The sequence below is a fragment of the Megalobrama amblycephala genome, linkage group LG24 (genome assembly GCF_018812025.1).
Source record: "Megalobrama amblycephala isolate DHTTF-2021 linkage group LG24, ASM1881202v1, whole genome shotgun sequence".
Taxonomy (NCBI): domain Eukaryota; kingdom Metazoa; phylum Chordata; class Actinopteri; order Cypriniformes; family Xenocyprididae; genus Megalobrama; species Megalobrama amblycephala.
This window is the reverse complement of record NC_063067.1, coordinates 30,037,243-30,050,537: the sequence shown is the minus strand read 5'-3', so window position 1 is coordinate 30,050,537 and position 13,295 is coordinate 30,037,243. Positions and strand designations below refer to the sequence as shown.

The following is a 13,295-nucleotide window of genomic DNA, read 5'->3' as shown; positions in this document are numbered from 1 at the left end:
AAATGCTTACGCTGAATGTCCTACGCCTTTCCTTTTCAACTTACGGGGAAAAACGAAACTGCCGCTGCGTTCGTTCCGTAAGTAGAATAGGAAAGGCGTAGGACATACGGTGTAAGCGTTTTGAAGAATGCGGAAACGGGAAGTACGTTCAAGGTGATATTTTGTGTTTATAAAGCATAAACGGTTGTATTTTTTTCGAAAATGACCGATTGTTTCGCTAGATAAGACCCTTATTCCTCGTCTGGTATCATTTAAAGCCCTTTGAAGCTGCACTGAAACTGTAATTTTGACCTTTTGGTAGCCATTGAAATCCACTATATGGAGAAAAATCCTGGAATGTTTTCCTCAAAAACCTTAATTTCTTTTTGACTGACGAAAGAAAGACATGAACATCTTGGATGACATGTGGGTGAGTAAATTATCAGGAAAAGTTTATTTAAAAGTGGACTAATCCTTTAAAACTGGCAATTGTGAATAGTATGAGAGCAATAATATTAGAGAAGTAAAGTTTTGAAAAGTGTGTTACCTTCTTCCAATCTTTGAAGAAGTTCTTTCTAAATATGTCTTTAGTTGTGTACTCATGGTCAAGCATTTTTGCATAAAACGTAGCCACTTCCTCTGCACCAGGGCTCAGTTTCATGGCCTTTCCTGTGAAACACAGGAAACCACACTATACATGTGTCACGATCATGTTTAATTTCATTTACTGTTTTGCCTAAGTTCTAATTCATTGTTTGTTGCTATAGTTTCTAATTAGTCTCGGGCGTGTTCCTTGTTCTGCTGATTGTCTTCTCAGTGTACATTAATCCCTCAGTTCTTTGCTCATTGTCGTTAATGGTATATGTGTAATGTGTTTGGAGTTCTTGAAGTTCATTAAAGTATCTGTATTTCCTTGTTCATTCTGCATCATGCATCTTCTTCAGAATTATCTACACAGCACGTGACAGAATGACAAACCAACAAAAACAAAACGAGTGAGAAAAGAAAGAAAATGGACCTAGCAGCAGTTTGACTTCTCATTATGCAGGGAGATCGCTCCCTCGAGTGCCAAACTAGGGAGTTTTTGGACTTAAATATACCCAGATAACTGCCCCTGAACCTTTTACTACGTCAGACTTAAAATCTCAATAAAAAATTAAGTTATCCGGGGAAGGTCCTTCAGGGAATTTTTGTGAATATGTTGAGTGGATGTTGGTACAGTGTGGATCACCATTCACCCTCAGCCTCACAGACGAGGACAACACCAGCCCCATTCGGACCCAGAGCCCGGCCAGCCTTCAGCCATACCCACACTCCACCACCCTGGGTCTTTGTCACCTTGGTCCCGCCTGGGTCTCCTCTGTTGGTCGGGCTCCTGGTTCCATCCTGGCTCCTGCCTCCATCGATTACATTTTGTGGCTTAAGCCCCGGGTATACTTCGGCCGTCAGTGTTCATGCACACCCCGTCCACGTGCAGCCCAAATTTCGAGACTGCGCAGACGGTGCGCGTGCAAAAGGGCATGCTCAAGCAGGACAGAAGAGTCCACAAGGTGGCAATACGCACAGTACTGAGCACAGTGCGCAGTCGTCGAACAAGAGTGTGTAAAGAGCAATTCAAAAACAAGACGAGTAAACTCAGAAGCATGCTTTCTCCATCGTTTTTGAATCCTGTTCTCTTGGTGTATCTTCTGAACTATGTTGCAATGGTGGATGCACTATTTTTCTTCTCCAATCCTGCCCAGTGAATGTCCCGTTGATGACACGATGTCTGGTAAAGAGTATAGAAAAAATTGTACTGCGCATTTGTCTAACTCTGTCATCTGCGCACATTTGTGGTTTAGTGTACTTTGAAAGATGTGCGGACGCGGCTGCGCACGAGAAGCGTCCAGGCGTGGAAAGTGAAGTATACCTGGGACTTTAGTCCTGGTTCTGTTCTTCGTCGTCCTTCGGGTCCTCCATTCATTGTCTCCTCCCTATATCATCTTCGCCTTGGTGTTCCCTTATGCCAGCCCCTCCACATTCCCGTCTGGTTCTGCACCCACATCTTTGCAGTGCGGGGGTTGACGATCATGTTCTATTTAGTTTAGTTTTCTTTGCCACTATTTTTCCTGAGATCAGTTTCTTCAGTTCTTTGTTCATCGTTGTTAATGGTATAGGTTAGTGTGTTTTGAGTTCTTGGAGTTCATTAAATTATCTGTATTTCCTCATTCACGTTCTGCGTCACGAGTCTTCTTCTGATTTATCTACATAACACGCTGACTGAATTTTACCAATATTTTTGACTGCTATTTATTTTTACTTTTCTAATTAATTGGTAACATTTTTAATAGGCAGATTTTACCTTTCATGTAATGTAGTGTTTTGTAGTTGTTTGTGAATGTAAAAGGTCTGAAAAGTTTTAATGATCAAAGTGCATGATAAATGTAGTTTTTGACTAGAAGAAAGAAACGATTCTGAACTGCGATAAACGAGTCATCAGTAATTCCAGTCTTACTTCCTGCATGAACCTCCATAGGTTTGTAACACATTTGCATAATGTCAGCCTATGCTCTCCACTGGCTGACCACAAACAACATCTACTTTGCCCCACCTTCAAACACTATAGTTGTAGCTGAGGCCTGGAAGAGTTTGGTTTGTGTTGTTGACATGTTGAGAAGACACTGTTTTCTGTGCTGCGAATTGATGCATTTCTAAAGGATGAGCACTCGGCCTGAAATTGATACGGAAAAAACGACTCTATCGTTACTGTTTATATCACCGTGTATCAAGTGCTGAGGAAACCTCAGATGCTGAAATTCAGGTATGTTAATGGCGTTTCGTTTTCATGCTGAATCCTTTATTAAACCGCTTAGACACTATGAGAAAACAGGTGAATGTATATTATGAGAGTATTGTGTGTGTTTTTTTATTTTTATTTTTTTACTTTAGATGCATGTAAACTTCGCAGAACAGGGGCACTTTAAAAAAATAATTGTATTAGTTGTAAAAAAAAAAATATATATATATATATATATATATATATATATATATATATATATAGGTCAATCTCTAATTATTTTAGGCTAGTATTGCATAGTATTTGATAGGGTATGACGAGATCTCGTGTAATCTCGTGAAATAAAAAAACATTTAATTCAGTTGGATAACGGTCACTGCCGCTCCCTATTCAGAGTACGCACGATCGCGAAAGTGAAAGCAAACGCGAGCGCGTATTCAAACACAATGTCAATACCCCGCATTTGAAAGCGGCTCCCTGATGCATGCAAATATCTTCCAATATCAAAGCTATCTTAGGCTGGGCTGTGTAGTTGTATGCATCTCTCAGCTCTGTATCATGCTTAAAGAAAAATTTGGTCTCTATTTGCACTTTGAATATTGAGAGAGTGCTTTGATTATGGTTGCACTTATTGATTGCACTTAAGACTAAAAGAAAACTTATTTATTTTTATGGTAACACTTTACAATAAGGTTTCATTAGTTAATGTTAATTAACTTTACATGAACTAAGGAAGAAAAATACTTCTACACCATTTCAGTTAATGTTAATTTCAACATTTACTAATACATTGTTAAAATCAAAAGTTGTATTTGTTAACATTACTTAATGCACTATCATGAACTAATCATGAATGACTATTTTTATGTTTAACTAACATTAACAAAGATTAATAAATACTGTAGCAAATATATTGCTCATTGTTGATGTTGGTTAATACATTAATGTTAATAAATGAGACCTTATTGTAAAGTTTTACCATTTTTATTTATACTCTTTATTTCTATGATCAGTTTGTGGAAAGGAGTTCAGTTAGGAGGTCAAAAGTTGTAGAAGCTCATAAATCATGTACAGTAAGGTCTGAAGAGACTCGTATGAAATCATAAAGGAGAGAAGCCAGTTTGCGTCAAAACATTTTACAGTGCTTGAATATTATTGTCTTTTACTGCATATGATAATTCACACTCAGAAAGTAGAACTGAATTTCATAGAACTGAAATTCATCATAAGATGATTAGTTAAAACATTTCAAATACACCTGCAGATTATTTTTCTAATCATGTATTTCATTTTTGAGGATTTCTTAAAAATAGTGTGTAAAAATCTCGTCTCGTTCTCGTGAACTCAATCTCGTGTCTCGTGAGCTACCTGTCTCGTCACACCCCTAGTATTTGAGTAGAACATGATAGCAGACAAATAGCAGTTGGTGGGGTCAAAAGCCAACACTCCTCACCATCATAATAAAACCTGATATGGCCTGTCAGGGGTTCATATGGCGGTGGGAACACAGGACCTTTATGTTCCAGAAACTTCCATTTGGAGCCATCTGTGTATCTCTCCTCTTCCCACCTGAGTAGCAGAGGTAGAGAAAGACAGATATTGCATAAAAGACAAAGGGGGCAACATTTAAAGATAAGTACAAATTTGTCTCAATTAGGTCTCACCATTTCCACTTCTCCTCTGGCTCGTTTTTGACTTTCTTTTTCCCTCCAGTGGTGACTTTCTTTTCCTCTTTCGTCCTCTTCTTTGGTTTCCTTTCCTGGGTCAATGAAATATGACCTCAGTAACAGTCCAAAGCCAAAGTGAAGGTGTACATTGTTCAAAAGAGTGATGTTTACCTCCCTCTCCTCATAATCACTTTCATCTTCCTGTTTACGTTTCTTCACCTTCTTCTCATTCTCCACTTTTACCTTTTTGGGGTTGAGTTTATATCTGCTTTATAAAAAGAAATCACTATGGTTTTACATGCCATATGCTGAGGATCATGGGAACAGATTTTTTTTGCACATACTCGTCTTCATCCCGCTCTCTCTTGAGTGACTTCTCATGTTTGATGGAGTGATGATAGCCATTATCCTCTTCCACTTTAATTGACGGTGGGCTGAAACAAAAGACATGTTATTTTTACAACATTTTTAGTTTTGATTACGTTCAATTAACTGTTCAGCAGTTTATATTGGTTTATATATAAAATAATACACAATTTATATTTTACAATGTGGAAATCGAAACATTGTGACTTACAAATGATGGACATCGCTGTCTTGCCTTACAAAACCGTTCTCTTTATCTCGATATTTCCCATCAGAACCATGGAACTTTGCAAGAAAACAAAAACACACCCAAAATAAGATTCATAAACACATAAAAAATGTTCAAATACTCAGAGACACAAGGTGCATATTTCATTCATTATATTTTGTAACTCTCTGGTATGGCACAACCTTTTCTTCTTTTTGCTTTTCTTTGCGCTTAAGTTGCTCTTTTTCTTTCTCTCTGTGCTTCTTCTCTGAAGACCTCCTGTGTTCGCTGTAAAACAAATGGAAAAAGATAAGATTTCCCTTTAGGACAATAGATAAAAGAATCAACAATGAATATTGCCCTCCAAACAGCATGCCAGCAACTACAGCAGATCAAAAAAGCCTGAAAATAATATATAATCATCTGCTATATGTGAAAGTACAGGGAATGGGTTGTAAACAATGTTAGAATTATTTCTGCCTTGAAATCAATGTCAAAATAAAGAAAAAAAATCACCTGTTGCCGTTCTTTGAGTTGTCTCGCTCTCTCTTGTGTTCTCTCTCTTTATGTTTATCCTTGTGCTTGTGTGAATCTGAGTCAAAAACAATAGTTTTATAAAAACTTCCCAGCTTTAGATTTAGATATGTAATACATCTGAATGAAATTCATAGTAATCCATTTGAATACATTTAAAATAAAATAAAAATTAGTAATGTGATCAATTTTAACTCCTTAAATGTATGTGATATGCAATTACTTGATGTAGTATCATTGCATAAATACATTAAAAAAAGTACCACAATAGTACCTTGTTGTACCATGTAAAAACCATACTATATGAATATGGTAATCTTAGATTATGTTGGCATACTGTAAATAACATTATGCTTATTTATTAAGTTATCATACACTTACGTTTTAGTTTAAAATCATTAGACTTTCATTTTTAAGTTCTACTGTAGTGTATATGCCTATTTTAAACCTAACTTTAAAAACTTACAACTGTGATTGGCATAAAACACATTACTGAGAGAGTTCAAAAATACTTATGGGAGCAAAACAACATACAGTCAAAAAAAATTTATTCAGACACTCTAACATTTCATTCATTAATACAGTTTATTCACTATAGTTTAAAAAATGGTAATAAAATATGACAAGATCTCAGAGTTAAACTGTGTCAGAAAAATGAATCTTAATTATGTCAGATAACACTTAAGCAAAACATGGTCAGGTCAAAGTGTCTGAATCATTTTTGGTTCCAAATTTTTATCAATTTTACTGGTAGTCCACAGTATGAAGAATTTTTGGGTATAATATGTCACAGTTTACTTTATTTTGCTATCCTCACTTACATAAATGAACTATAGTGTCCTGAACACACTATAAAAATATATCAAAAATATTAAAAATGTCTGAATAATTTTTGGTTTGACTGTAAATGAACTGGTGGTGTACAAAAGTGCTGTGCTGCTTTCATTCAACTCCTCATGTGCAACCTGCTTTTATGCTAATTAACCATTAAAGATCTTTTAGGAAAAATTATGAAGCCAATCCAATGACTCTGAATGGGGTTTGTTTACCAGCTCACAAAACTCAAAAGACACAATCTCATTCTTATAAGAGTGAAATGTCATTATAGGAATAGATCAACATATTAATCTCTTAAATTTACTTTAAAATTAGCATACTTCCCAAAAAATTAAATAAAGACGAATATGAGCAAAATGAAATGGATCAAATATGTGTTTTTCTGAAGCTCCTCTACACCAGAGCCACTAAAAAACAGTTACGACATACTTTGATCTCGTCACGTGGTTCATGGAGCTCTCAATAGTTCCAAACAACTCTGCACTGTCAATCTGAATGGGTTTAAGCAGGATAGACAGCAGTTTCAATATATTTGCAGAAATTTCTGGCCAATATTAACACATAATGTGCACTGATTACTATGTTTTACAGTAGCATTTTATTCTGGGGAAAGGTAAAGTCACAACCTCAATATATTTTTCTTGAGTTTAGGTATTAGTGATCAAAAGTGACCGAACACCTTAAGTGAAACTTTTTATCTTTTTGGTACTAAATAATATTTGTGTAATAATTATGATCCATTCAATGCAAAGAGCCAAATTAGAGGCAACTGGTGGCCAGAAAAATAATATTTATATGTAATGCCTCTTTAATAAATATACATGTATATAGCTCTAGTCTAGTTGCTCAAAAGAGTATTGCCAGTCATAATTGCTTACTTATTTTTTTATATATATTTTGCATTTTAATATATTTTTAGTCATTATCAAACACTAGATTGTTATAAGTTTACTTTTTTTAATGTTAAGTTTAAAAGGTTTATCCTAATTTTATGATACTCACAGCATACACAACAAGTGAATATTAATGAATGTAAGCAAATACTGAATTTAGTCCAAGAAAGAAGTTTAAAAGTTTTACAAAAAAGAAAAAACAAGGCAACCAATTGCATCAATGAAACTCTTTATTATATAATATAACCAATGAGGCACTAGATAAGTTATTTCTTGAATGGACAGTCATCATAGAAACATATTATAGCTCCCACTGGGAGAGAAAGATTTGCAGAAAGACTAAAAACTGTTAAAATATGACAACTAGCATCTAGTTATGGTAGATATTGAAGTGTTGCTCAAGTTATCTGACTGCAATTACAGTCTAACTATCTATTATCCAACGATAAACATTAACTATAATGTGATTCATAAAATACCACTACTGGCTGGATTATTGAGAGGTCAACTAATGCACTAAAATGTCAAAAAAATGCAGTAATTTCATCAACTTGCCAGCGGGTGTGCTTGAAAATGAATGAGGTTCAGTGCTAGAACAATTTTTTTTTTTTGGAACTATTGGTTGCTCCACGACATGCGTTACTTCCAGTGTCACAACTTTGTTTTTCACCAGCTCTATACACTTAAAGGGATAGTTCACCCAAAAATGAAAATTTTATGTTTATCTCCTTACCCCCAGGGCATCCAAGATGTAGGTGACTTTGTTTCTTCAGTAGAACACAAATGATGATTTTTAATTCCAACCGTTGCGGTCTGTCAGTCGTATAATGCATGTCAATGGGAACTTCGTCTATGAGAGCAAAAAAAAAACATGCATAGACAAATCCAAATTAAACCCTGCAGCTCGTGACGACACATTGATGTCCTAAGACACAAAACGATCGGTTTGTGTGAGAAACCGAACAGTATTTATATAATACTATGTCCAGCTGCCTTGGGCATCCGGTGTGTGAGGTCTAAATGCACTCTGATGTCGGAAGTGATCTCTGGCACTCATTGACGTATACATGCGAGAGATCACTTCCGGCATCAGAGTGCATTCAGACCTCACACAACGGATGCTCAAGGCAGTTGGACATAATGGTGTATTAGAGGTAAAAATGATATAAATACTGTTTGGTTTCTCACATGAACCGATCGTTTCGTGTCTTAGGACATCAATGTGTCGCCATGAGCTGCAAGGTTTAATTTGGATTTGTCTGTGCATGTTTTTTTTTTGACTCTTATAGATGGAGTTCCCATTGACACGCATTATACGGCTGACAGACCGCAACAGTTGGAGTTAAAAATCATCATTTGTGTTCTATTGAAGAAACAAAGTCACCTACATCTTGGATGCCATGGGGGTAAGCAGATAAACATCATAAAAATGCAGCCTCTGATTGGTGCCTACTCAATAGTTTGCCCAGACTTGTTGAGTTCAGAACAGATGTTAAGTTTTGGTGTTGGTTTTAGTAGCTTAGGCTAAATAGTTTACCAATTTACATAACGTTCTTGAAAACTATTATACTGAGCAGCAGCCCCCTATATTTATGAGTAACAATCAATTGATTAATTAGTTATAAACTAGTTGCTATTAATACAGGTACCATCAGTTGTCTTCTTATGAATGACTTGTTTGTCATTGAGTCAGTGTTGCTGATGCAAAGTAGGCCCTTCGTTACCAAACACCAAGTAACTACATTAGGATACAATTATGAGTCATTCGCAAACATTATCCTGTTGGTTACTTTAAAACTAACCTTCATCTGGGAGATCACAGGGATATGTGACTATTTGATCTGTTAAAGCCACAATATGTAAATTTTCGCCGCTAGAGGTCGCTTATTCAGTAGCTTATCCTTGATTTTGTGGAATTATGGGAGGTGTTGTCTTCACGTCTACAGCCGTTGGAAAAGAATCAGGATGGGACTTGGTCAGAAATCATGTTCATGGATGAGATTATTAACGTTACCAAGTGATGTTGGAGCTGAACGAGACTGCTGGAGCGAATGTTAATGAGAGACGAGCACGACACATGCCTCGAGAGCAGCGGAACTTTTATTATGCCACAGTCGCTGCTTACGCTTTTTTTCAGTCTAGCGTATAAGGAGTAACACAGCACTGTTTATCATATTAGATACATTTGTGTGTTGAAAGTTGTTATAATGCTACTCTGTGTTCACTTGGCAGCTGCTGTGAGACACTTGTTGCACACTGCAGTAAGCTAGATCGATATTAGGCATGGTAAAAAATGGTACTCGCTGTAAATCAAGAAAACGAGATTTAAACAAGAAGCTATATAACATATAGTTTTCTGTTGATGAATGAATCCAAACAGTTCCTCATTTGTCTAATAAAACATATGTTTTATTAGACAGATGAGGAATATAAAGCGTCTTTGATGTTTCCATGGTTTCTACTAAATAAAACCGGAAATTGAGGGTATGATGTCATTGATAGGCGACGCACAGACATGGGCTGTGTCCTGTTTAAAATTGCTTATTTCTCTGGATTTAATAATCCTTGGAAACCTTTGGTATAAATTACACAAGTCAACAAAATATATAACATTGTTCTAGAGGTTTTTAAATATTTTAATCCAAAAATCCTATTGTACATATTGTCCCTTTAACGGGTTGCATGTAAGATTTATTGCATGACTCAGGCAAAGAAAAGCTATCAAACATTGTTTACTTAATCAACTGAGTCAGTGTAATGGTGAAGGGATTGATCAAATAGGCTAACTGATGGAAGGTTTGCGATGAAATATCATGCTCCCTTGTAAAAGTATTTTTTAATACTTTCAAAATACAAAAATACAGTAGTTTATTTTGATACATGGTGTGGCTGCTGCATTTTGTAGTTTATTTTGATACATTTAAAATTAAATGTATTTGGTATTTTATTTTAAAATACATCTATAGCGTCATTAAGAGTAGGTTTAGCAGTTGAGTGGGCTTGGGCAGTCATTATGATAGAGCTTATAGTTATAGTGAAGGGTATGGTTAGTGGTTGGAGCGGGATACGCTATCGACAGCACTACCCTAACTTCTGGTCTGACACTGCTGTCCTCAGACTGCTGAGACATGTGGTTCTGCAGTTATATCTTAATCTTGCCGGCTAGAAATCAAACTGGAACTCAAATTGGCAAATAGATCGACTTGTATAAAAGAGAAGCAAATAAAAAGGTGTTTTTTATTGGTTCAAAGTTGAAAATGGCCAGAGTATGTAGGTTTATGAGTGCCTTCAAACTAATCTGATAGCATCATTGTACCTCCACAATTATGTGTTTGTGTGGGTTTGGCATAAAGTAATGTTTAGAAAGTAATATCAGTGTACATGAGAGCGAGATAAGAAAAAGCTACAATGACACAAACACACACATATCACATTAACACGCTACATTCCAAGAAAATGTGGTATTGCCATTGTATAATGAGCATGTATATAGCCTATAATACCATGGTAGCAAATTGCCAGTACTTTATGTTAATGTTGCTACCATAAACATAGTTACAGTTATTGTTAGTGTAAAATAACTAATGTTATCAGGAGGACCACTGTCACTTAAAAATAAATTACATGAAAATGGCAGAAAGATAGTAAAAGCTTCTTTAGTATTATGTTTTTACAGTAACAACTGTGGTAACTATGGTATTTTTGTGGTTGTTATGGTGAGCGAGTTGTCTGTTACATGAGTTATTGCTGCTCATATTCAGAGAAAAGAAAATGGCGCAGAGACTAAGTCCTCACGCATCCTTTCCCCACTTTCAGCGGCCAAATTCAGCCCGTTACCCTTCAAAATGCACACGATGACAGTCATTCTCCGCTAATCGATCTACTACTCTATGTGAATGTGATATCAGTGTGAGGCATTTCAGGTGTCAAGTGTGGTTTTACAGGGCTGTTTCTGAACAATAAACAGCAGAGAGCGCGTCTGACGGGACTTAGTCTCTGACGCCATTTCTGCTACATCTCACTGTAACTCTCATCACCTGTAAATCAACACTTACTATAGTCCAGAGACCCGGATTCCATCTGAAACACATATTTATACAGCATTTAAATATATTGTGTTGCATTTCAACAACAAAAACGCATGCAGTTAAAAGATATTCGCGCATAAAGTTGGCGTTGCGCGAATATAAATATGTTCCATGTACAATCTTAACTTTTCGTTTGTAAAGTTTACTGCAATAATCTACAATTTCATTGCATATAAATCCAGATATGCCCTGCGAGAATAGTTTAATATGGAGAACATGTTCGAAATTGATACCTGATGGTGTTTATGTGCGTGATCTCCGCTCATGTTGAGACTCTGATGATGAAGAATGTGATGATGAAGGTATTATCTGGAAATGACAAAGATGCCGGTATTTTAAAAGCTGTGACAAAATGATCAGAGTTCGGTCGTCGAGAGACAAGTCTGAGTCTATCGCTACTACGCATGCGCTGCTTGTGTTTGAAAAACACCGAGTACACACTGGATTTTGAACACTAAGACCACAACATTATATGCAAACTCCAAACTTATCTTCTTCACACACCTCAAGTTAAGATCTAAAGGCAGTTTTATCAAGTTAATTTATCATGTATTACGTCTAGGTCTTATGAAACTTCATGCGTTGGGAAGAATGGTGCTGTAAGAATTCATTTTCTTTAGAAGTGATTTTCTGTTCAAACATCTAGCTCAAAATCCCCCTAAATTACAGATTACCTCTAAACTAAAATTTCACTATTATAGGGGTCCAAGCACCAAAGGTGAAGAAGAATGCCAATATCATGTGCTGCCTCAGTATTTTATGTGCAGGCAGGGTTAAACAAAACATTGCTTTATTTTATAGTTGCTGAAGCTTATATTTACATTATCTTTATTACACATCTTTATTTTTGCATGATTCCAGAGATCATTTTCATAAATGTTCATTAAAACTGATTTTTGACATGGTAATGAAAAGTTTAGCTGGGTATTACTAATAAAGTTATAAGTAAACAAGTAACAGGTTATAAAATAAACATTTATGAATATATTGCTGAATTCAGTTAATAATTAATTCAGTCATAATTATGACACACATTATAGGCATTATTGTCGGACATTAATTCTTTGGGAAATGGTCCTTTAGTTTATCCTTTAGTAATCTAGGCATCTGAACCTAATAAAAAGTGGTTCTTTGAAAATAGTCCTTTAAAAATGCATCTATTGTAATTGCTGGCATTCCTATTATAATTATCATTCTTCTGCTCTGGGAGTCTATGGCAGCCCATAGAAGTTATGAAATTTTGCACATATAAGCTTTTTGCTTATTTTTGACCTGTCCACGCCACAAGTGTTGCTGGTTTTGTTCCCAAACTACATATATTCTATTCCTTGTTGGATGTGAAGTTGCACCAGACTAACTATATTACACACACAGATAGAAGACAGTCTGAACATTCACCATAGCAAATTTGGAGTCTCTAACTTAATCCCTATAGCGCCACCAACTGTCCAAATTTGCACTCTCGTTTATGCTACTAACATTTGAACTGTAAGGGCTAGAAACAAAATTTTCATCTCATTCCTTGGCTTAAGACGATTCGATTGCACCCTATAGCCCTGGGTATACTTTTTTTTACGCATATTCTAGTGTAGTCGAATGCACAGCCTTGGAAAGTATACTTCATTTGACTCGTACGCATACACAGGCGTTCGACGCATGTGCAGTTTTGAGCAATCTCTCAAAACTGTACAAATTTTGTACAAATGAGGGTGCTTTCTAACCTCTTCGCACAATCTCTCGTCTAATGTAGGCCTCCATTGTCACTGTAGCTTGCATGGGTTCCAGTCTGTTCTGTTTATGCAGTTTTGACTACCTTGTGAATCGACGCCCCCAGGGCACGATTGCCACTTTGTGACTAATTACTGCAAAAAAGTTTAAATGCGCATGTGCGACCTGCTCATACAAATTTGTGCGGTAACAAAAATCTGGAGGTGTGTATATCTTCTG

The 13,295-nt window shown here is 36.0% G+C and overlaps 1 protein-coding gene across 2 annotated transcripts in view; it reads right to left on the bottom strand.

The window, feature by feature from the left end:
- Window positions 1-11,774, bottom strand: part of top1b (DNA topoisomerase Ib) — a 38,737-nt gene extending 26,963 nt beyond the window's left edge. Inside the window, exons 1-10 of one of the 2 annotated variants that reach the window (XM_048178724.1) lie at window positions 11,582-11,774; window positions 11,316-11,340; window positions 5,513-5,588; window positions 5,200-5,284; window positions 5,024-5,073; window positions 4,767-4,856; window positions 4,594-4,690; window positions 4,420-4,514; window positions 4,209-4,324; window positions 527-648 (exon numbers count right to left, since the gene is read on the bottom strand). In XM_048178724.1, coding sequence (XP_048034681.1) covers window positions 527-648; window positions 4,209-4,324; window positions 4,420-4,514; window positions 4,594-4,690; window positions 4,767-4,856; window positions 5,024-5,073; window positions 5,200-5,284; window positions 5,513-5,588; window positions 11,316-11,340; window positions 11,582-11,614 — 789 coding nt within the window. In that variant the 5' untranslated portion in view covers window positions 11,615-11,774. The remainder of the gene's footprint in view (window positions 1-526; window positions 649-4,208; window positions 4,325-4,419; window positions 4,515-4,593; window positions 4,691-4,766; window positions 4,857-5,023; window positions 5,074-5,199; window positions 5,285-5,512; window positions 5,589-11,315; window positions 11,341-11,581) is intronic. The other variant, XM_048178723.1, reaches the window with a different exon arrangement.
- Between the last annotated feature and the right edge of the window lie 1,521 nt (window positions 11,775-13,295).